This window comes from Misgurnus anguillicaudatus, chromosome 15, assembly GCF_027580225.2.
Source record: "Misgurnus anguillicaudatus chromosome 15, ASM2758022v2, whole genome shotgun sequence".
NCBI classification, from domain to species: Eukaryota; Metazoa; Chordata; class Actinopteri; order Cypriniformes; family Cobitidae; genus Misgurnus; species Misgurnus anguillicaudatus.
The window spans coordinates 13,685,538-13,709,249 of NC_073351.2; the positions used below are offsets into that span (position 1 = coordinate 13,685,538).

Genomic DNA, 23,712 nt, shown 5'->3' on the forward strand with positions numbered 1-23,712 from the left:
ACATAGGAAATGGAGGCATAGCCAAGTTATCATTGACAGATTTTGGGCAAGCTTTATTAGAGACTATATCTACTTGGTTTACAGACTCGCCAAAAGTGGAAGGAGGATGGAAGAGTCTATTCTGTGTACCAGCTGTAGGGATGGTAGTTGATCTTCAACTCCCACGAGGGCTTTGGCCTATAGGAACTGTAACAAAGGTCCTACCAAGTTCTGATGGTATAGTAAGAGTTGTGAATGTACTTATTGATTTTAAACACTATGTACGTCTAGTCAATCATTTTAAATGAGTGTTCAAATGATTTATGATTGTACAGAATTCTCTATGGGCAAATATGTTTACATATTTGGGGGCGGCTGTTGAGAATTCTGAGGTAGCAATGTGGGAGGAGCTATGTCTCCACAGCTGCATTAAATTGTTAATTAGTGGCTCTTTGTTCAGTGTGACATCCAACAGCACATGGGGAGATTCAGAGTTGATGAGTCCTTGAATTTAAAACATACAACTCTGGTCTCATGATTGCTTGACTGACAATAAATGTTAAGGAACTGGATTATTTGGAGCTTCTGTGTTTTAATGGGCACACCATCCTGGTAACACTTTGCCTGAACTAGCTTCTATCCTTATTAGTAATTTACAAATAGTCTACTCATTTTCAATATTAAACCATGTTATCACCCCAACCAAGAATTGGTGACACATCCCTCCACCATCTGTGCGCGCGCACGCAAGCGCTGGAGCGCGCCGCGACGCTTCGATAGCATTTAGCTTAGCCCCATTTATTCAATGGTACCAATCAGAGATAAAGTTAAAAGTGACCAAACACATCAACGTTTTTCCTATTTAAGACGAGTAGTTATACGAGCAAGTTTGGTGATACAAAATAAAACGTAGCGCTTTTCTAAGCGGATTTAAAAGAGGAACTATATTTTATGGCGTAATAGCACTTTTGGGAGTACTTCGACTCGCCTGAAAAGTCCGCTCCCCTTCTTCCTCTAATAATGGGAGAGGGAGGGTGTTACTGCGCCGAGTCGAAGTACTCCCATAAGTGCTATTACGCCATAAAATATAGTTCCTCTTTTAAATCCGCTTAGAAAAGCACTACGTTTTATTTTGTACCACCAAACTTGCTCGTATAACTACTCGTCTTAAATAGGAAAAACGTTGATGTGTTTGGTCACTTCTACCTTTATCTCTGATTGGTACCATTGAATGAATGGGGCTAAGCTAAATGCTATCGAAGTGTCGCAGCGCGCTCCAGCGCTACGTGCACGCACACACAGATGATAGAGGGATGTATCAACTCTTCTTAGTTAAGGTAATAACATTATATTGAAAATGAGTAGACTATTCCTTTAAGATAAGACAAGACGTTCAAACGTCACAAACACGTTAAATATAACGTCATATGTTATTAAAAGACATATTTATATTTAATTTTGTGTAAAATTAAAGGGATAGTTTAGCCAAAAACTCTCATGTTGTTATAAACTAATATAGATTTCTTTGTTTTGATGAACACAAATTAAGATATTTTGAGGAATGTTTGTAACCAAATCGTTAATGAGGCCTATTCACTTCCATAGTAGGATAAAAGAATACTATGGGAGTGAATGGGGCTCATGAATGGTTTCGTTACAAACATTCCTCAAAATATCTTCCTTCATGTTTATCAGATCACAAATATTTATGCAGGTTTATAACAACATGATAGTGAGTAAATGATGCAAATTTTTGTGTGAACTATCTCTTTAAACTTTACCTGTCAAAATGATTAGCAGCATCTGGGTTAACGTGTGTTATTAATTTTTTGTGCGGTTGTTATCTGGGAAACAAACCTGTAAATGTCACGACTGGCCAATCAGAATCAAGCATTCCAAAGAGCCGTGTAATAAATAAACATAAAATATGTGAACATTTTAAAACTAAATTCTGATTATATAACTCAAATTTTTATACATTTTTCCTATAATAATAATCTCTCTAAGTAAAATTCTGGATTAGAGCAGTTTATCGAAATTGAGGCATTCCACTCACTCAACTGTGATATGTTGACCCTATTTTGGGAGTGAGGTGATGGCCCTGTTCTGAAGTATTATTGAACACTGACCCATTTCTGACCCAGCACAAGCCTGGTATCCATCTCAGGCAGGTGAGAGGATTAATGTCTAGGCCGCCAAGTAACACCTGTCTCGTTCTGCACAGGCCTTAATCCGGGTAAAGCATCCTCAGCAACAAAATGAGACAATTAGTTTTGGCAAACATTTCGTAAGGATAAGCGCACATCGTAATTGCTTACTATGAATAACGAGCGCATGATGGCACACCACTTAAAATTGCACTCATGCACTTCCTTTGCTTCTATTTACATTAAATATCTCTTGCACACACACACACACACACACACACACACACACACACACACACACACACACACGCGCATATGCAGGGTGTGCCAACGTTACTAAAACAGGGGCAGTGGGTCAGGCACACTGGCACTGCAGTGGACTGTGCCAGTGTGTTGCTTTCCTGCAGTGTCACGGTGAGAGAGATAATCTGTTACTCTCACTATCTCTAACACACTAAACTTCAAATAATTAAACAAGTGGGACACACTTACACACAAGTGATTATCCTGAAGACTAAGGAAATGATTAAGGATCATATTGCATTCCCTAAAATTCCTCTATTAAAAAAAAAGATGTAGTTACTGTATAATAATTGTCATGATAATGTTACAATGCTGAAATGTTCTCAATTTTGGGGGGTATTTGTTCAAATTATTATTTTTTTTGATGAAACAGACCCAAACATTTATAAGATTCACCCATGGAGAAGCACAAGCCGAAATGGTGAATCAATTACCCTATGCTTCTGCAGGTAGCAATTACAAAAGTTTGTAAATTGATGTATTTACTAATAGCTTAATAATAAACCACTTGGCAACAGAACCACTCGTAAACTCTATTTAACAGACAATTTAGATGTGTGCATGTGAGTAATGCACTGACTTCAGCTCAGGGCAGGCAGTGTTTAAACTAAACACATCAATACACTATCAACAAACAAGGATCAGAGAAAGTTTATAGGAAAAACTGGAATTCTCTATTACATTTTGTTGGGTGTTAACATATGAAGAGAAAGCTGATATTCCGCTGGCCGCTGCAATCCACAGAAGTACATTAGGAGCGGAGTGATCTCTTTAAATCAGCTTGCCTGTGCTGTAGGTGGATTGGCCTATAAAAGGACATATGAGCTGGATTCATATAAACACTAGGAACATTAGGGCCATGCGCAGAGATAAGCTGGTTACAAGCCTTCTCACACAAAGCACGTGAGGGCCTAAGAATGACAACAAACAGGATTTCAATTATGGCTGCCTATTTAAAGGCTCACTGCTGGATTTTCATCCAACTGTAAATTAAAATCAAATTATTGTGTAAGTAGAGGAATCATTTTTATTTTTTAGGAGGCTTGACGATCAATCAGGGGCCTTGTGCACCAATATTTTTAAGGGTGTTTGGAAATCACCAAAATAAATTTGTTGACTATATTTTATGTCAAATACTTATATCAATTAATTCGATCAGAATAGTGACATATTGGCCTCATATTACATCTGAAATGGCATTGTTTGTTTATTTACGTTCTGTTTAATGACTTGTTTAATTGTGCCATTACTGCATTTGCAAAAACTGCGTGATGTTATAAAATTAATGTCATTTTAAATCTATAAAGTATAAACAATGATGTCACGTGATCGATTTTAAAGGAACACGCCCACATTTTGGGAATTTAGCTTATTCACCGTATCCCCCAGAGTTAGATAAGTCCATACATACCTCTCTCATCTCCGTGCGTGCTGTAACTCTGTCTGACGCAGCCCCCGCTAGCTTAGCTTAGCACAAAGACTGGAAGTGGGTGGCTTTAGCTAGCATACTGCTCCCAATAAGTGACAAAATAACGCGATCATTTTCCTATTTATGTGTTGTGATTTGTATAGTCAAACCGTGTACAAATAACAAGGTGATGTGAGACACGGCGATCTTTTGACAGTGTGCATGCTGAGAGCTGTATCCTCTGAGGGCGGGGCACTGCCGCATGGGCGGAGTGATCTGCTCGCAGCACACGAGAAGCCCCTGGTGAGGAGCAGAGAGTTCGGTCAGAATTGTGCAAATCACTCCGCCCATGCGGCAGTGCTTCGTCTTCAGAGAATATAGTTCTCAGTATGTATACTGTTAAAAGATCGCTGTGTCTCATATCACCTTGTTATTTGTACACGGTTTGACTATACAAATCACAACACATAAATAGGAAAATGATCGCGTTATTTTGTCACTTATTGGGAGCAGTATGCTAGCTAAAGCCACCCACTTCCAGTCTTTGTGCTAAGCTAAGCTAGCGGGGGCTGCGTCAGACAGAGTTACAGCACGCACGGAGAGAGGTATGTATGGACTTATCTAACTCTGGGGGATACGGTGAATAAGCTAAATTCCCAAAATGTGGGCGTGTTCCTTTAATGTTCAACGCTGCAAAAGCAATAATGCTGTAATCTACACTTTACAGCATTTATTTTATTTAGGTTATTTTCAACTTGTTAAAATTGCAAATATTAAAAACATTAACAGAAGGGGGGTTCAATAGTATTTCATGCATTGTGGCTTATTAACGCAGTTTAAGAGTTGTTTCCTCATGCTAATTTGTCACAAAAGCAGCTGGACGTGTTACTGAGTATTTCTGTGCCGAATGCACTTTGCCAGGGTTTGTCGGAAAGTTTTTTTCAAATACGAGTCCAGCTGCCGTTTCAGGGGTAAGCTATACGTATCACTTCTTTTTATGGGCACGTCCCCCAGAAAACCACGCCCGCATGTCAATCAGCGGGAGAGTGAGAACCGAGGACGCTAGAAGTCACAGGCATTACTTCATGCGACAGCTTTGTTTTATATCAAGACTCAACAATGGCACGAAAGAAAAAGTGTGTTTTTGGATGTAAGGAGAAGAAAGCCAGCATTATGGAAACATATATAGTTTGTTTATCCGAGGTAGCAGCTGAGTTTTGCGTGTGTGTTTAACGCTGGATTTCATTGAAAAGTCCCAACCGGGTCATGAGTTGCATGCGGCAAGATATGTTGGAAGTAGGCGTGTAAGCGCATATTATATAAACGACACGAACATGTAGTGAATCATAAGTTATCCAGTCAGTGTTGCATGACCTGTGACTCGCTCCTCCCGCAGCTCGTAACTCCTCCTTCTTTATTTTTTCGTACGTTATTTGAAAGAATCTGTAAAGCTGATCTGTCTTTTATAAATCTGATAAAACTAAAGACTCTTTGGAGATATAAAGGATGTAATACTACTCTATAGGTACTCCAGATTAACATCAGATACACAGAAACAGCATGTGTTATAGGACCTTCAAAAATATGTTCATATATAATTATTAGAGGAATGCATTTTTTGCATTAAATTTGACCTTATATGTAAGAATACATGTACAGTATGTGACTCTGTGCCCCGCGAACTCTGGGGTTGTACCATGATGTATCTAGAAAGCTATCATGTTAAGACTGTCACTTTTTGAATCATACATTTTCTACACAGCGGAGGTTAACTGCACATTACCGTACTGCGGTTTGAAAATGTTGTGAGCGTTCCTGATGGCTTTTTAATTTTTCAGATAGCAAAATGCAGCAGTAATGAGTTCAGATGCTGATGACGTCTGCATCTGCAGCACTTGCTGTCTGAATAAAGTAGCATGTAACATGATCAAAAGAACTGATAATACTGTGCATATTAAACAGATATAAAGACAAGTACAGATCAATGGACGCTTCTTTGATTTGGAGGTTGCATGCATCTAAATCTATCTGGCTCGAAAATGGGCATCCCTCTGCAATGAATAACGACAGAACAAACATGCAATACAATAAAATGTGTGCAAATATATTTTTCAGATGGTTTTAGAAGATATCAAAAACATACATACAAATATGCACTGTAACAAACATCGAAGACATCTTTAAAAAAAATGTACAATAGTAGTTGCATGAAAACTCACACATCTGCATTTCCTCCACAAATACAGTGCATTTATGTTACATAAAAAAAAGATTTGCGACAAGACTAGTTTGAACAGACGAAAGGAAACAAATGGCAGAAAATTCGAGAGTTTACAGTATCAAATAATAACATGGACTTATAGAAGACTATAAAACAAGAAAATTAAAAAATCATCTAAATACATTTATATTTTACATAGTATACGTGAAATTGCCTTCATTGAAATGTGTACATAAATATGACATTTAAGTAAACAATATAGATTTTACTAGTTCAAAGCGCTTCTGGTTTATATAGTACTGGATATTCTTTACTGCAAGGCATAAAACATCATTTTTATGTTGAATACAATAGTATTTAAGTCTTTCATGTGTGTGTGTGTGTAATTTGTAAAGCTGCAGCATTGGGCTTTTTGATACATACAAATATTGTAAAGTAATAAACACTTTACATCACTGAAAAGTGGAAGAAACAAAAAACAATTACTACCGATCCGGATAATAAACTCCAGTCTGACAGATGATTGACAGTCCAGCTTTTGCACTTACATAAATGTGTTTTGTGGGGTTTGTGTGCTCAAGCAGGAATGCAGTAGTTGGGTCTTCGGGACATGATGAATCCCCTGAGACACACGCACCTGTACGAGCCTTCTGTGTTTACACACCGACTGTTAATACAGTCTGTTGTATTTTCTTCCTCACACTCATCCACATCTACAAAAATCACATAAGCATATGGTTTAAGTCATAATATTGTTAAAGCACCCCCTAATGGACAAGCCATGTACTGCACTGTATTCACTTCACAGGTGCTTCTATCTAAAACAACTTAATACATCCAAACTACTGTATGTATTTTGGTCATTTGGGATTTGAACGCATTATGCTCTACCAGTCGGGCTACCGTATAGGCTCCTATCTCGAGCAAACAAAGCCAAAAAGCCCTCACATTACACTTAAGCTCTGTTTTGAGTCTATTCCAATACCCATCATTGGATAAAAAAGAAAACGAATGAAATTAAAAGCATGGAGGTGTGAGAGAGAAACACAATAAAGCCACATCTATGCATGTCATGGTGGTGATGTCGAGATGGTAGCCGTCGTAACAGTCACAGGTGTAACCTTCATCCACACGGATACAGCGGCCATTCTCACATCCCTGAAGAATTCCACACTCCTCTGAACTCAGACTTCCATACGGTTCGTATCTCCCTAAAACACAATAAATTTAAGTAATCACAATGAAGAGAAAATCCCATCCTTAAACATAAAAACTGTGCTCTGTGTTTTTACTCCGGTCATAGGCTCTCCGGGGTCCCTCCCGTCTGTCAGGGTGGATTGGGAATGGGGGCTGGGCTCTCCATGTCTCCTCTCCCTCACTCTCAGCGTAGGGGGAATTTTCCGGGAGGGGGGCCAGACTCAGTGGCATCCCGTCTGCTCGGGATGGCAGGGGTCGTGACTCGAACCCTCGCTCGCTGCGAGGATCCGGGATCCCGAAGGGAGGGCCAGGGGCGCTTTCGTAATCTTCCCCCCCATAATAGTGACTTCCGCTGGAAATAAATAGCACTCTGTGATCAATACGATTTTTTACAGTTTAAGAGTCATTTATGATTCATATAAATAAAAAATAATGGTGTGAGTACAGTAACTGGGTGATTCTCACGAAACCATTGAAACACCACGGCACTAATGATTTTAGCTTTAAAATGTGTAATATAGTAACATTAAAAATCATCAGAATTAACACAATACTGTGTTCTACCTTGCACAATGTGTGATTTCAACATAAGAATTTATAATTGGAAATTTTATCTCATTTTCTGCTGAAATTCTCATTACCCCAATGTGTCCGGCTGTGTTTGAACATGCGTTATGTTGTCATTTAATCAAATTAACACAAAAATATTAGGGAAAAAAATAAATGGATGTTTTGCTAGACTACTTTAGATGACAGAAAAAATATTAACTGAATATTCATGTATAATAATAATGAAGAAAAATTAGGAAAATGATGTGTCCATGCCTGATGTTCTCATCCTCCGCAACACTTTTTGAGAACAGTTTAAGCACACATACAGAATTTTAATAAAGTTTGATTTTGTGTGACGAACACATGGACCAGTTACTTCAAGATGACTACCAGGTAAGATCATTTTTTTACAGTTAATTTGAAATATTGTCTTGTCAGAATGCTTACACAACATTTTGATTATCATTACCGCAACAGATGCTTATTAAATGTTAATTTAATTAATAGAAGCATAATACTTTGATTTTAAATGCATGTGCAGAATCTCCAAATTATGTTCTTTCAGGTTTGTCATGTCATTTTGAAAATATTTCAGTGTTGATGTTTTCTGACTGTTGCGGTAATGAGATATTTTAGGACTAATTTTTTAAATTATGTTACAAAAAGTGTTAAATGATAAGTAAAAGTTTTTAAATTAATTTTCCCATTTACTCCAGACTTTGTTTTTCAATGTCTGGTGGGAAAAAAAAGTAAATTTAAGCAATTTTTACATTTTCATGCTTGACATTTTTAAAACCAAGTTTTCGTGAGAATCACCCAACTATGTTTTTGGAAAATTAATAAAAAAAGAATTCTTACCCTAAACCTGGGCGTCTATACGGGGGGTCTGGGCGTCCATATGAAGTCGGCGGTCTACTTCTCAGCCCAGACCTCCTGTCCCCTCCCCTATAAATGCTGTAGTCATCATAATCAGTAGGGGTGTAATCCGATCGTCCAGGAAAGGTTTCGGGAAACTCAGGGGGGCCGTAAGGCGGACTGTATCCTTCTCTCCCGGGAAGAGTGTCCGGGCCGTAGCGCTCATAATAACGAGGAGAATATGGAGGTGGACCGAACTCAGTACATAAAGCCTCATGGGCTTCTGATCAGGAGTAAAACACATTAACAACATTATGACAGTGTAAAGAATCATGAGAAGAAAATTACCGATTAAGGGCCGGTCGTGTGTGTGTACCATCATCTTTGCGGGGACAGAGGGCGCACTGCATACCCCAGGCCTCACCATACAAACAACAACACTCGGTGAAGCTCAGCTGAGCTCCCAACAGAGGGCTCTGACAGACCAGACTTGCCGTGACATGGCGCCAACAGAAATTTAAGTTGTCATCTATACAGGTAAAAAGAGAGATGTCAGGTAATCATTTTAGCAAAAATAATAAGGGGCATAGGCAATAAAATCCAATCCAACTTTATTTATAGAGCACAGTTTAAACAAACCTCAAGGTTACCAAAGTGCTTTTCAGATATAAAATAAAATGAAAAGAAAGAAGACCAAATAATAATAAAATAATAATAAAAACAGAACCACCAAATAAATAAAATAACACCAACAATGACAGCGACAACGAAGACCACAATAGCTTTCATAGTGCAGGGAATGCCAGGGAATAGAAATATGTTTTTAAACGACATTTAAAAGTGTGGAGGGTAGGGGCAGCTTTAATGTGCACATCTTTTTTCAATGGTAAATAGATTTGTGAGTCATCTGCATAAAAATGGTAGGAAATGCCATGTTTTTTAAAAATATTACCAAGCGGGAGAAGGAGAACAGTAGTGGTCCAAGAACTGAGCCTTGAGGGACTCCACAGAGAAGGGGGGCGATAGATGATGTAAAGTCACCAAGTTTTACAGAAAAAAATCAGTCAGATAGATATAATCTGAACCACTGCAGGGCAGTATCACGAATGCCTACACAACGCTCTAGGCGAGAAATAAGAATGCCGTGATCAATTGTGTCAAAGGCGGTGGTAAGATCTAAGAGCACAAGAATCGCCGAGTCCCCTCGGTCTGTAGTTAATAAAAGATCATTAAAAACTCGTAAAAGTGCAGTCTCGGTACTATGAAAAGCTTTAAAACCAGATTGAAAAATTTCTAAAGTATCGTTTGTATTTAAATAGGATTGTAATTATGCAAAAACAATTTTTTCTAAGATTTTAGAAATAAAAGGAAGCTTTGATATCGGTTGGTAGTTCACTAGAATAGTAGTGTCCAGATTTTTCTTTTTAATTAGAGGTACAACACAAATTTTCCTTATTCACATACAACTGGTAGGGGTGTAAAATTTATTTGGTGTGTTAATATACCTGCAGTTAGACCAGTTGCATTGATGCAGCTGCGCTGTGTGTCATCCAGCACTAGGGGGGGCTCACACGTACAGTAAAATGATCCCAATGTATTTACACATAATCCACCAGTACACGAATCTTCACTATGACATTCATCATTATCTAAAGAAACAGAAATAAATAGAAAAACACATATTAGACCCCATTCACACCAAGAACTATAACTATATAGACATAGTATGGTTTATATGGTTTAACTACAGTAGCAATTTTTTAATCACATCTACCAAATTTCACATAATGCAGACTGGCATATTAACAGATCGTATGAGTTTTGGGAATGTTTTGAATGCTGACCGATACATTCCAGCGCCTCTGTGTCATAGTAGTATCCACTGGTGCAGTAACAAGCATAGCCAGGAATGTTGTTGACACACACACCACCTTTACACACCTCTGTATCAAACAGCTTACACTCATCCACATCTGTTCGGAGGTCAACGCACAGAGATTAGAATGAACAAATGTGCAAATTTTATACAGTGTATGTGTGAACATTATGTTTTACCCTTGTAGTTGAACGCTCCTGTTTCTGTAGTAACATACCCCCTTCCATTGGGACACAGAGATTGGAATTCAGCTAAATGGCAAGAGTTATTAATGGTGAGAGGTTATGAGAGGCATAAGGTGTGACGAATCTCTAAAAAGCGTGAATATTTTTTCAGCTGTTCCAGCTTCTGGGCAAATGTCGTACTGGCAGCGGAGACCCCAACCCTGGCCAGCCGTACAGCAGCACTCCTGTAGTGTGCTGTTTGGAGACAATATCTTACACGAGTATGAGTCGGAGATACCGTAGTAACACTCTCTCAGTTCTCCGGGACGAGCTTTGGGAAGAGAAGCAGATCCTGACCCAGAAGAACCCACCGATCCATGACCAACTGAGGTAGAAGAACCACCGCCTGGCTGTCCTGGGCGACTTGCTGTAAATTCACAAACAGAAACTCCAAAAATAATACCTGCTTAAATTGTAACATATTGGTTATGGTAAAATGGCTGAAGTTGATGGTGACGGTTAGATTTATGCACCAAAGTTTAACATATTCTCTGGTAATAAAAACTAGTAATAAAAACAAACGTTATACATGGACCTCAAGGGGGAAAATATAAACACTAGAGGGCAGCACTGGAACAGTGATCATCTTCCTGCTTAAAGGGGACATATCATGAAAATCTGACTTTTTCCTTGTTTACAGGAATAGTCAATTTTCTTAAAAGAAAATCCAGTCGAGAAGAAATTATGTTTTTTAAGGAAAACATTCCAGGATTTTTCTCACTTAAATGGACCCTAACGGACACCAACACCCAACACTCAACTAAACACGCAACACTTCCCCTCAACGGAGTTTCAAAGGACCACAAACGATCCCAAACGAGGCACAAGGATCCCATCCAGCGAAACGACCGCCACTCCTGACAAAAAAACAACAAATATACACTTTCAAACCCCAATTTCTCGTCCAGATCTGGTCCTGAAAGCGTCAGCGTGACCTCACGCAATACGTCATGACGTCAAGAGGTCACAGAGGACGAACGCGAAACTCCACCCCAGTGTTTCGAAAGAGGACCGTTCCGACGTTGTGGTATGTGGAATGATACTAATTAATGTCTTTGTGTCAGTTTTTTTGTTTAAAATGGTCCGCAAATGTGCGTTTTATATATGTAACACGTGACCTCCCTACGTCACTACGCATTTACGTTAGGTCGCGCTGGACCGGATCTAGAAGAGAAATTGTGGTCCAAAAGTGTACATTCGTCACTTCTATTGCCAAAAATGACAATCGCCCCGCCAGACAAGACCCCCATGCCCCGCCTGGGCTCGTCCACAGTCCCCTGAAACTCCATCGAAAAAAACCGTTAAGTGTTGAGCCAAGTATCAATTGTTGGTGTCCATCAAAATCCATTAAAATGAGAAAAATCCTGCAATGTTTTCCTCAAAATACATAAATTCTTCTCGACTAAACAAAGAAAGACATCAACATTTTGGATGACATGGTGGTGAGTAAATTTTCTGGATTTTTCCTTTAAGAAAATGGACTATTCCTTTAAGTGCTATAATTGGGTCCCAAGTGCTTCTATCAACCCAGTAACTTAGTTTTGGTAAACCATTCTATGCAAGCATGTGAAAAAGTAGGTCATTGAAATGTGGCTCCCCTTGTGATGTCAGAAGGGAATAATACCACCCCTTAATCTGTACTATCCAACCACAACACTGCCATTTAGTGCAGAGATCAACTCATTTACATTGTGAAGGACACACCCAAAAACGGCACATTTTTACTCACACTCACAAAGTGGCAATGTTAACATGCTATAATAAATTATCTATAGCTAGAACTTCACACGCGTACTCTGTGGGACACCAAAAATTTATTTGGCGTCTTGTGAAATGTTCCCTTTAAGATAACGCTTGTGTTTGTGTGACCATGTGTATTTACCTGGCTTCGCTCTGTTTACACACTGCCTTGCATGCAGGTCAAACTCCTCCAGTTCGTTCTCACATTCGCATGTGAAAGATCCTCCCACATTCCAGCAACGGGCGGAGCCACACACGCCCTGCATCGTCTCACACTCATTAATGTCTGGGGAAAAACATTCATTTAGACGAATACTGTGCACTAGCTCCCAGTCTGGACCTGTCCTGCCTCCATCAGATGAACACATAGGTGGAAAGATGACAGATGATGCCTATTCTGGACTACTCTTAACTATCTACAATCTGATTTGTGTTTGATATGTATGTTACATTGTGTACAAATAGATGTGAATTGAATTGTTGGGCAGCACTGAGTCTCTATGCACATGACTTACCAATACACGCCTGCCTATCACCTGCGGACTCATAACCCCGGTCGCACATGCACTGGTATGTGCCAAACAGATTCTGACAGAAGGCATGGTCTCCACAAACCGTCTCATTGGCACACTCGTTGATGTCTGCGTGAGAAACAAGTTGTTTTTTTATTTGTTTATTTTGTGTCATTTGTATAGGTGCTCTATATCTTACCCACACAATCTCCTGTTGCTGTGATGTGGTATCCAGGCTCACAGGATGTCAAACAGCGGAAAGAGCCAATGGTGTTCTCACAGCGCTGGGATCCACACACGGCTCCCTCGGAGTCCAAACACTCATTTACATCTGCAGGGGAAAACAGCTTGAAGCAAACTTATTTTTGTGAGACTTTTGAACTGTTTTAAGAAAAATTCAGATCAGATTCAGACATGTTATTATAGACTCCACAGAGTATAAAGGGAATTTTCAAAAATGTTAGATGATCATTAATGGATAAATGGATTTAAAAGATTTTTAACATGAAAAAAGACGATATTTTGATACTGTAAATGATGTTAAACACACAGTTGACTTTTTCCTACTATGGAAGTCGGGTGCCATCAAATGAAATTGAATTAGTTAATTATTTATATTTTGGAGCATATCTTGTGTTGCAGTGATACAATTAATCAATTTTTTGACTCTTCTGTGAATCCTTTTTTTAGTTTCTTAAATTGCAAATTCCTCTTTATGTCATTCCAATATAATTTGTAATTGAAAAAAAAAAAACCAAAAACAAATCACTGTCAAACTTTAACTTCTTAACTGTTTCCCCACCAGCATTTTTTTTAAAAGTTGCCAGCCAGCGCCAGCTTTTTATGATTCTAACAAAAGTTTAATGCCTTTCAGAAAGATTTCTTCTTTAAATATATAAACATACAATGAATCAAATAAAAGAACAGACCATCTGCTTTCAAAAAATAAAAAAGTTTCATCCTATCTTCATTTGTTTTCTTTTATCACTCTCAAATTTATATAGGTTTCTTCAAATTTGAAGCAAAAAGCTGAGATAATTGCATTTTTTAAAGTACTTTTTAAGAGAGATTAGATTCAGAGTTATGATCAAAACATACATAGAGTTTTTACTGTTTTTGGATCAGTGTATGCTTTAGTATTGGGTAAGAGTGCCACCTAGCGGATAATAGCGGAAATTTGGATTGCGGTAAAACAGTGGCGGCTCGTGACTGCTCTTCCAAGGATGCGCTAATTCAAAATAAGTGTTTGGATTGTCACGTGTGTGGTTCCCTTTTCCAAAACATGTGTCATGCGTTTGGAGAGATCCTGTGTGCATCACGTGTTCTGCCAAAACAAGTGACCGCTGCATACGGGTTCCCAAAATACACGCAAGACACTCCCTTAATAGTAAACTCTGATTACGCATGAGATTGTGCGAGTAGGTGGCACACGCGAGCATCTCCTTTCAAGTTCAAGGCAGCAGGCACTTTACTTGGCTTGACACGTGAGGCACACATGGTTTCTGCAGAACACATATCTTGAAATGACGAACCACACACATGACAAGCTACATACATGTTGTTACGAACTTCGCATCGTGCGTTTCAAAAAAAGAAGTCATTGGCAGGGAAGCGTTTTCTCTTAATTGACGAGATCATTTGTCACTGGCGGGGAAAGAGTTAAATTATTCCAGTTGACTTCTAAACTCTTTCTGAATTTTGCATGTGTATGTATGTTTGTACCCAGGCAGGCTGTTTTCTCGGGGTTGGTGGTGAATCCGGTTCGGCATTGGCACTGGAATGATCCCTCAGTATTGATGCAGCGGCCGTCCTGGCAAACTCCCTCTCGTGCACACTCATCGTCATCTTATAACACAGGCACGCAAAGTATGACATCATTCTAAACAAAAGTAATTTGTATGATTCAGGTCGGACCTCGGGTTTTCGGATCCAAGTGGACATGTAGAGACCTCTAGTACATACTGGTCTTTTAAAATGGTGCCATGCCAGTGTCAACTTTTGTAACTTTCTAGTACCAAAAATTTAAACTTATCATCATTGAAGGTGGGGGCATGAACTCTGAAAGCCAATGTTGACATTTGAAATCACTTAAACAAACACGGCCCTACTCCAATAGAATCTGGATCTTCTTTTGATAGACCCACCTCGCAACCCAGGCAACTTAGCAGACATGCCCCTTACTGCTGATTTTTCCAAAGTGTTTTTCAAAAATTATACACCCCGCCTTTAACTCACATTTTAAAGTAGGGAAATTAAGAAATTAATTGCAAATTCAGTTTAATATCGAATTTAACCTGGTTTGCGTTAACTTTATATTTTAAGTGCTATTCAAAATGTGAAGTCACTAACTCATATTTTGCTTTCCACATTTTTGAATTATAAATAAAAACTTATGAAAACAATGTAACAACACAAATAAAGCTAAAGAAATTATGTTGTGACTAATAAATAAATAAATAAATAAACTAATAAAATAACTAATAAATTTAATATTTTCTAATGTGCATATTCGAGGAAGAAGAATAAATAAGCATATGTGTTCCAGTAATTGTTTAATTAATTAGACACCTATTTATGAAAAAAATAAAAATAAATCCAATATGGGTCATTTTGACCAGCTTTATGCATTCTAGGGTTAAATAACTCCCTGAAAAATCCACAAATCCATAGTCTGAGATTTCTGAGGACAATAGCAACACTCATTCTGCACATTTTCTGATAGATGGCAGTATAACCTTGTGATGCATAGATATGCATCTCGTGTATGTCTCGTGTACCTTGGCAGGATGTCGAGTTGATGCCGGTCTTGTAGCCTTGCGCGCAAACGCACTTATACGAGCCGTCCGTGTTCACACACTCTCCTCTTGGAAAGCAGAAATCTCCTTCGAGACACTCATTAATGTCTAAAAGAGATTAACAACAGAATTAGATCTGATATCAGTGTTGGCAACAAACAGCCACTCATAAATGTCCTCTGTTCCTACCTCATAAAATATGAATAAAAAATATATTATTATGTTTATAATCATTTGCTCTGGGTTAGGCTTGACTCTGGGTTAAGAAATTTAAGTGTGAAAAATTCCCGAATCTGTGTATAATAAATTGAATGAGGGCTGATGTAAAGTTAACTGCTCGCTGACCTCTGCATTGCCGTCTGGCACCAGCTGCTCTGTATCCAGGCAGACAGTCACAGCGATAGGACCCGTCTGTATTCACACACAAGCTCTGTGATCCACAGATCTGAGCGCTCGCACATTCATCAATGTCTGAAAAGAAAAGCAAACAAGCTATGTTAAAGCCTTTAATGTTAAGCATGTATTAGACCCTTAGGTACAAAAGCTGTCATGGGGATGGTACCTTTTAAAAGGCCCTAAATATGTACCATTTAGGTACAAATGTACCTCTGAGGCACTAATAATATATAAAGAAGTTGTACTTTTTCTCTGAGACTGTGCAAGACCGCAACAGACAGAAATATCTGACTGATCGGGTGATATAGGCTTAGTCTTACTATCTTGCATCATACAGTATAATGGATAACTATTTAAAAAGTGGATAATCTTATTTGTATGTTTATGTATGATTTTCTTTCTCCTCAGTGACCTTGGGTTAAGGGTGTTGCTTCGTTACTGATTTTTTATAACAATTGTACATTTTTGTACAACTCTCATTGTACGAACTAATGAAGTAGCCACCTTGTAAAATAGTTACAATGTTTTGTAACATCATGCTACATATAGACCAGTTCAAAGATGTAAACAACACTGGTCCAGAAACACTTCCTGTTACAGTTTGTGACAGTTATTTTTTTATTTTACATATATTATTATCTTTAAGATGTTTATTTAACTTCATTTAATTCAGGTTTATATGTTCTGTTGGTTTATTTTATCCCAACGTTTATCTAGTGTTAAAAAACGGAAACAGGAAGTGCTTCTGGACCAGTATTGTTTACATCTTTTGAAATGGTCTATACAGCATTTTTTTGAAACCTGAGCATTAAGAGTTGACCCCTTTAACATAGTTAACATATTTTTTTTAATAATATGCTCATATTCCAGCTCTAGAGGTAAATATTAGATTTTTTCCGTTTTGCAATCCATTCAGCTGATCTCCGGGTCTGGCTATATCACTTTTAGCATAGCTTAGCATAATCCATTGAATGTGATTAGACCATTAGCATCGCGCTCAAAAATAATCAAAGAGTTTCAATTTTTTCCTATTTAAAACTTCACTTTTCTGCAGTTAAATTGTGTACTAAGACCGACGTAAATATAAAAGTTGCGATTTTCTAGGCAGATATGGCTAGGAACTATACTCTCATTTTGGCGTAATAATCAAGGACGTTGCTGCCGTAACATGGTCTAATCAGATTAAATGGATTATGCTTAGCTATGCTAAAAGTGCTAGCGCCAGACCCAGAGATCAGCTGAATAAAATGGTAAAAATCTAATGTTTAACTCTAGGGGAGCTGGAAAATTAGCATATTTTCAAAAAAAGTGGAGTGTCCCTTTAAGAACAGAGTACAGTCTCTTTTTTTTTAAAAGGCCGAAGTATGGGCCATTTTTACAGCTTCAAAGGGTCCACATATATTGCGCATGCTGCAATTTCGTCATCAGAAGAGTGCGTGCGTACTGTACGCACACCACAAGATTTTTTAAAAGCCTACACGGCTGTGCGTTCGACCGTGCACGTAAAAAACAGACTGTAATCTGTGCTTTACGTGTACATGAACGTATGCACACGTACGCGCACAGCCTTGCAAAGTGTAGTTTATTTGACTCGTACATGTACTAGGGGTGGAACGGTACACAGAAGTCCCGGTTCGGTTCGTACCTCGGTTCAGGCGCCACGGTTCGATTCACTTTCGGTACAATGGAGGGAAAAGCAAAACAAAAATGAAGAAGGCCTTTTTTTAGTACTTAAGCTAATCTTAAAAACATAGGTGTCCTTATCAGTGTTATTTTCAGATGTCATGAATATGAACTAAAATGCATTTAACATACTATCTCGTATTTCAAAAATGTATACCTCTTTAAGTAATCTTGTACTCATCTTTCATACAAATATGGGTTCAAATGTATTACAAGTGTTACCTAAATACATTTTAAAATTACATTTTGGCCTTATTTCATATTAATGTACAAAAGAACCAAAAAATAGGCTTGTAGGATGAATTAATAGGTGTGTACGACTTCACGAGGCGCTGCAAGAAACGACAAGTGGATGACGTCAGAGTAACGCGAGAGCAATTTGAAATCAGCCTCCTCCGCAAGATTTCTCGCGGTACTCTGACGCTGATGGCGCTGCGTAAAGTTGAGCACGCTTAAAAAACTGAAAGCAGCTGAACTCGACAGAACTGCCCTGCGTATGCCTGTTGTATATAGCAGGACAATTTATCTCCTACTTCTCAGCGTGAGAAATACAAAGTGTGGCGTTTGAACTGACTGAAATGCGTGTTTGTCAAGGTGAATGCGTGAGACTTGAGAGCCCTGATTAGATGTATTTCCACTCACATACCTAACAACTGCTGAACAACGGCGATGCAAAGTCCTCGTCTTTTCCACCAATCTCTCGCCTGTACTATTGTAACTGACTGGAAAACTGAAGTTTTGCCAAACTTGCGATCTTAAAGAGGCTGGCGGACCGTCTAACTCTTGTGGAACACAACTTGCCATACTCGCTGTCGGCTGCTCATTCACTGACTGGACCAGCGTCGACGTGACACAAAAAATGCAGAGTGCCAGAGAATGTAGACGGGCTCTGATAGAGCGCATACATAGGCAGAGCTCGGCTGCATCGGCGCCAATCAGAGCTTCAGAGCTAAAGCGGGGCAACAGATTAGCTGTCCATAAAGAACCCGCGTATCTAACAGTAGTTCCGCATTACATTAATTATTTTGCACGCTAGTTTTTTTTATTTTCATACCGTGTATTCTCCGTTTAAAAGCATGCACCGAACCGCGACCCCCGTACCGATTCGGTTCGAAACGAATACATGTATTGTTCCACCCCTAACATGTACGCAGATGCTCGACGCATGCACATTGTGACAAATTGCAATGCATTGCGCAACCTACGCGTACAATGTACTAGGGATGCACCGATAGGATTTTTTTTTGGGCCGATACCGATTTAAACAGACAACTTCTGGCCGATGGCGATATTAAACACTTGTATACAATACTATACAGTTGGTCTATTAGCTAGCTATTAGCAAATGATTTTTACTGAACATGGATTGGATCTAATTAACATTCAACTGACCAACATAATAAGAGAGGCACAAATTAAGCTAAAACAAATATAATAAGACAGCATGACAACCTTCAAAGGTGGTTTTTGCTAGTCAGCATTTATTTTATTAACAACATTAACACATTTTTTACATATAATGGATTTCTTTATGCAGTTAATTAATAAACAATCGGTATTGGCCTTTCTCTTGCTATTGCCGATATGCCGATGGTTTCAAATTCATCAAAAACCGGCTGATAAATATCAGCGGCCGATACATCGGTGCATCACTACAATGTACGCATGGTTTCAAAAATCTGGCTGTGCGAGTACAGCACGCAGGCACTTCTGCTGACGAATATTGTGTCACATGCACGCTCTGTACCTTAACTCTTTCCTCGCCAATGATGAGTTTTTCAGGCAATCCGTATTTCCGCTATTATCCACCAGGTGGCGCCAATTTATAAAACCCGGAAGTATTCCCTTAGTGCAAACAGATAATACTCTGTGTATGTTTTGATCATCGCTCAGAATCCGATCTCTAACAAAAATCCTTTACAAAAATGAAATTATCTCAGCTTTTTGCTCAAAATGTGTTATTTTTGAAGAAACCTAACCATATTTGAAAGGTGATAAAAAGAGAACAAATAAAGGTAGGATGAAGTTTGTTTTGAAAGCAGATGATCTGTTCTTTCATTTGATATATTGCATGTTTATATATGTAAAGAAGAACATTTTCTGGAAAGCATTAAACTTTTGTGAAAATCATAAAAAATGCTGGCGCTGGCTGGCACCTTTTTTTTTTAAAGACGCTGGCGGGGAAAGAGTTAAAATGTCAAAATAGACATCGCAACACTAAGAAGATTCCATAGTGGGTTGTTTATAAGTATAGCTATCCTTAAAGTAGACAGATGACAGATCTTTCAGACAGATGTTTTGAGTCTATCCTTTCCACACTCCCCCGACCCCACCACCTTTACTTTGCTTTTTCGCTTTATCTCGCCGCCCTCGTGATTCAAACAGTAACATTACGTGAATATAGATAATTGCGCTCAAACATGTGGCTGAGATTTGAGTTCTGCCATCTGTGGACCACATGCCCCCTTAAACACCCCTGTCCTCATCTCAGAGACAGCGGAAGGAAGAGCGAATTGAGGTAAGAAAGATATTCCCTGGAGGAATGAGGCTCTGTACTGACACATTAAATGTTTTTGGTCTGCCAAAGCCAACTTTCTCCAGTACATCCTTTATTCTAAAGCAGCAGCTGTTTATACTCAAATAACCTTGAAGAGGATTTATAAGATCCACAATATAAAGGGTCGCTCCAAGAAGCATTCGCAACAACTATTTACAAAGATTTAAAGTGTCATTGTGGTTTTATAGATCCAGATGTCGGAAACGCCTGTGGTCTGCGTTTTAGATTTTAGGGCTCGTCTAACCTGTACAGCGTCCGTTTTGCATGCTGTGCCCATCTCTGCAACGAACGCAACGGTACGAGCCCAGAGAATTCAAGCACTGCTGACCGGGACACTGGAGTGGATCCAAACATTCGTCTATGTCTAATAAAGAAACACGTAAAGCTTGCGTCAATGAGATTAAAGAAATCGCATGATGATGTAATGACCCAGCATGCTCTCTTACCAGCGCAGGTACCGTCCTTTAGTTGAAAGCCTAGAGAACAAATACATCTGTAGCTGCCTGGAGTATTTTTACACTCGCCGTTAGCGCAGCGTGAGGGATTTCGAACACATTCGTCTATGTCTGGAAAGAAACAAGTGAGATAAAGCAGGAATATGTTAGCTAAAGTATAGCGACTGCAAAATATGTGACCCTGTCTGTGAAATCCAGGCTACAGTCTAATAATATAAATATGAGATTACTAGAGAAGTTTGATCTCACATTGATTTCAAACTTAGACGTGACGTAAGTCAATATTAAAGATATGTTCTTACACAATGTCACGAAAAATGAATCTAGCTGGGTTTTCACATATTTATTAAAAACCGAAGTGCTACCTTGACATTGGCCGTTAAGAACCTCGAAGCCCGGCTGGCAGGACACGCAACTGAAGGAGCCGATCGAGTTCACGCACTGTTTCCCTGGGCACTGTAATCCATTTTCACACTCGTTCACATCTGGAACGGAGAAAGAAACTTCATTATTTCATGACCTGGGCTACTTTATATAACCTATAAGTGCGAAACTTATAAAATGCAATAAAATGTTGAGTTTAAGAAGGTGTTACGTAATATAACGGCACTGATGGTTATTTCATGCACTGGTTGCTATACCTTTGCATTTGTTTCCATCCAGTCTGAAGCCAGGTTGACACAGACATCTGTAGCTTCCTGCAGTATTCTCACAGCGTCCGTCAACACACAGTGTAGGAGTCTGGCGGCACTCATCGATATCTGAGATATATTTATAGACACTACATTTTAATTCATACAGACTTTCTAAATCTAGGTAGATGGTTTGATGGGTGAAGCTGCATTGCAAAAAAATTGATTTTCAAGAAAAAATTTCTTAGTATTTTTGTCTCGTTTTCAGTAAAAATATCTAAAAATTCTTAAATTAAGATGCTTTTTCTTGATAAGCAAAAGACCCAAGAAATAAGTCTAGTTATGGCAATAAAAATGGCTCTACTGTTGTTACAGTAAAACAACTCTCTGTCATCTCCCTCATCTTTCAACCCCCCTGTCTGTTCTACCCCCCCCCCTTTTTTTTCTCTTCCTCTATTCTAACCAAATAAATTCACCTAAATGTATCTATTGATTGAATTACCTACTGCTAAACATGTATGCATTACTTTAAATAACGCCTCATTCTTTACACACACACACATACACTTACAACACGGTATGTATGGGCAATGACTATATTTATTGTTTCTGTTTTATTCTATACATTGTTATCTACCACATGTAAATAGATTCACTTTCTGTGTTTGCATTATATAAATAAAAATAAAAATAAAAAAGACAGCTCTTTACATTATAAGATTAAAATAATAAAAAATAAAATAAAAATAAGTCTAGTTTTTAGACCAAAAATATAAAATTTAAGTGATTTTGTGCATAAAATAAGCAAAAAAATCTGCCAATGGGGTAAGCAAATTTTTCTTGAAATTAGTGTTTAAGAAAAATGTTCAAGATCTCTTTGCTTACCCCATTGGCAGACTTTTTGCCTGTTTTATGCACAAAATCACTTAAATTTGATATTTTTGGTCTAAAAACCAGACCTATTTTCTTGGGTCATTTTGCTCACCAAGAAAAAGCATCCCAATCCAAGAACCTCTATATATTTGTACTGAAAACAAGACAAAAATACCACGATTTTTTCTTGAAAATATTTTTTTGCATTGTGGTCATTAAATGGTCCGAAGACAGCACTGCAAAAAATGACTTTCTCACCTAGTATCCCTGTCTTGTTTTCAGTAAAAATATCCAAAAATTTAGATATTTTTAAGTAGTAAAAGTAGTTTTAATAAATAGTTTTTAGACAAAAAAAATATACATTTTAAGTAAATTAGTGCTTAAAACAAGCAAAAAAAAATAAAAAATATTGATATAAGTTTACTTTTTTAATAAACACTTAATTCAATAATTTTTTTTCTTATTCCATTGGCAGACTTTTTTGCTTGTTTTAAGCACTAATTTATATTTTTGTCTAAAAACTAGAATCATTTTCCTAGGTAATTTGCTAATCAAGAAAAAACATCTTAATTTAAGTATTTTTTGATATTTTTACTGAAAACAAGACAAAAATACCAAGAAAGAAAGTCTCTTTTTTTGCAGTGAACTAAGGTTGACCTGGTAGACTATCATGTCATCAGGTCACCTGTTTTCTTCAACATGATATAAATATACATAATAAAGGCTAGATGTCTTGTCCGCCCCGCTGGCCAATGTAGGTCGACGTCGGCACCTGACGGCCATCTTGTCAGAGGCAGCTCGCTCACTCATTGTTTTAATGGCGCATGCACTTTTTAAATAACCATAACTTGCTCAATTTCTACCGATTTTCAAACTGTTTGGTTTGTTATAAACGTCAGAGATGTACTTATGACACTGCATACTTATGAATAATGTTCATGAAACATGTTCAAGCATGCAAGAATTATAGCCACGTTTGTAAGAAACCAAACCATTCGTAAATCCGTCACGATTTCAGCGAGATAAGAGTATTCGTGCATATCACTCACCTTACATTAGGTACCACAGAGCACACCGGAAAGCTTGCCTGTGACAAGATGGCCGCCGGTGATGACGTTAGAGACTCCGGCGTAAGACATCTAGCCTTTATTATGTATATCTATGATTATTTCAACTTAGCTGTGACCCAGTCTGTAAACACCCAGCTGAAGTCATTTATTGTGATTTACTGTTTCCTACCTAAAATCATTCTACATAATGTAAAGAACATTTTGTGAAAATATAACATTGATATGTTTAATATTGAC

General features: G+C 38.2%; 1 protein-coding gene and 1 long non-coding RNA gene across 2 annotated transcripts in view; one reads left to right on the forward strand and one right to left on the reverse strand.

Annotated features, from left to right (window-relative positions):
- Positions 1-5,920: 5,920 nt before the first annotated feature.
- The window catches only part of ltbp4 (latent transforming growth factor beta binding protein 4), an 83,924-nt gene continuing 66,132 nt past the window's right edge, over positions 5,921-23,712 (reverse strand). Inside the window, exons 22-40 of the mRNA XM_073853441.1 lie at positions 21,542-21,656; positions 21,266-21,385; positions 20,892-21,011; positions 20,690-20,809; positions 16,155-16,280; positions 15,792-15,917; positions 14,737-14,859; positions 13,214-13,345; positions 13,018-13,143; positions 12,645-12,788; positions 10,870-11,129; positions 10,718-10,784; positions 10,507-10,635; positions 10,168-10,311; positions 9,039-9,191; positions 8,666-8,945; positions 7,350-7,607; positions 7,105-7,265; positions 5,921-6,771 (exon numbers count right to left, since the gene is read on the reverse strand). Of these exons, the coding sequence (XP_073709542.1) occupies positions 6,635-6,771; positions 7,105-7,265; positions 7,350-7,607; positions 8,666-8,945; positions 9,039-9,191; positions 10,168-10,311; positions 10,507-10,635; positions 10,718-10,784; positions 10,870-11,129; positions 12,645-12,788; positions 13,018-13,143; positions 13,214-13,345; positions 14,737-14,859; positions 15,792-15,917; positions 16,155-16,280; positions 20,690-20,809; positions 20,892-21,011; positions 21,266-21,385; positions 21,542-21,656 (2,841 nt within the window). The 3' untranslated portion in view covers positions 5,921-6,634. The remainder of the gene's footprint in view (positions 6,772-7,104; positions 7,266-7,349; positions 7,608-8,665; positions 8,946-9,038; positions 9,192-10,167; positions 10,312-10,506; positions 10,636-10,717; positions 10,785-10,869; positions 11,130-12,644; positions 12,789-13,017; positions 13,144-13,213; positions 13,346-14,736; positions 14,860-15,791; positions 15,918-16,154; positions 16,281-20,689; positions 20,810-20,891; positions 21,012-21,265; positions 21,386-21,541; positions 21,657-23,712) is intronic.
- On the forward strand, positions 12,791-14,870 carry LOC141349701 (uncharacterized). The gene is made up of 3 exons (XR_012357677.1): positions 12,791-13,072; positions 13,198-13,381; positions 14,741-14,870. It is a non-coding gene; the product is annotated as an uncharacterized lncRNA (long non-coding RNA).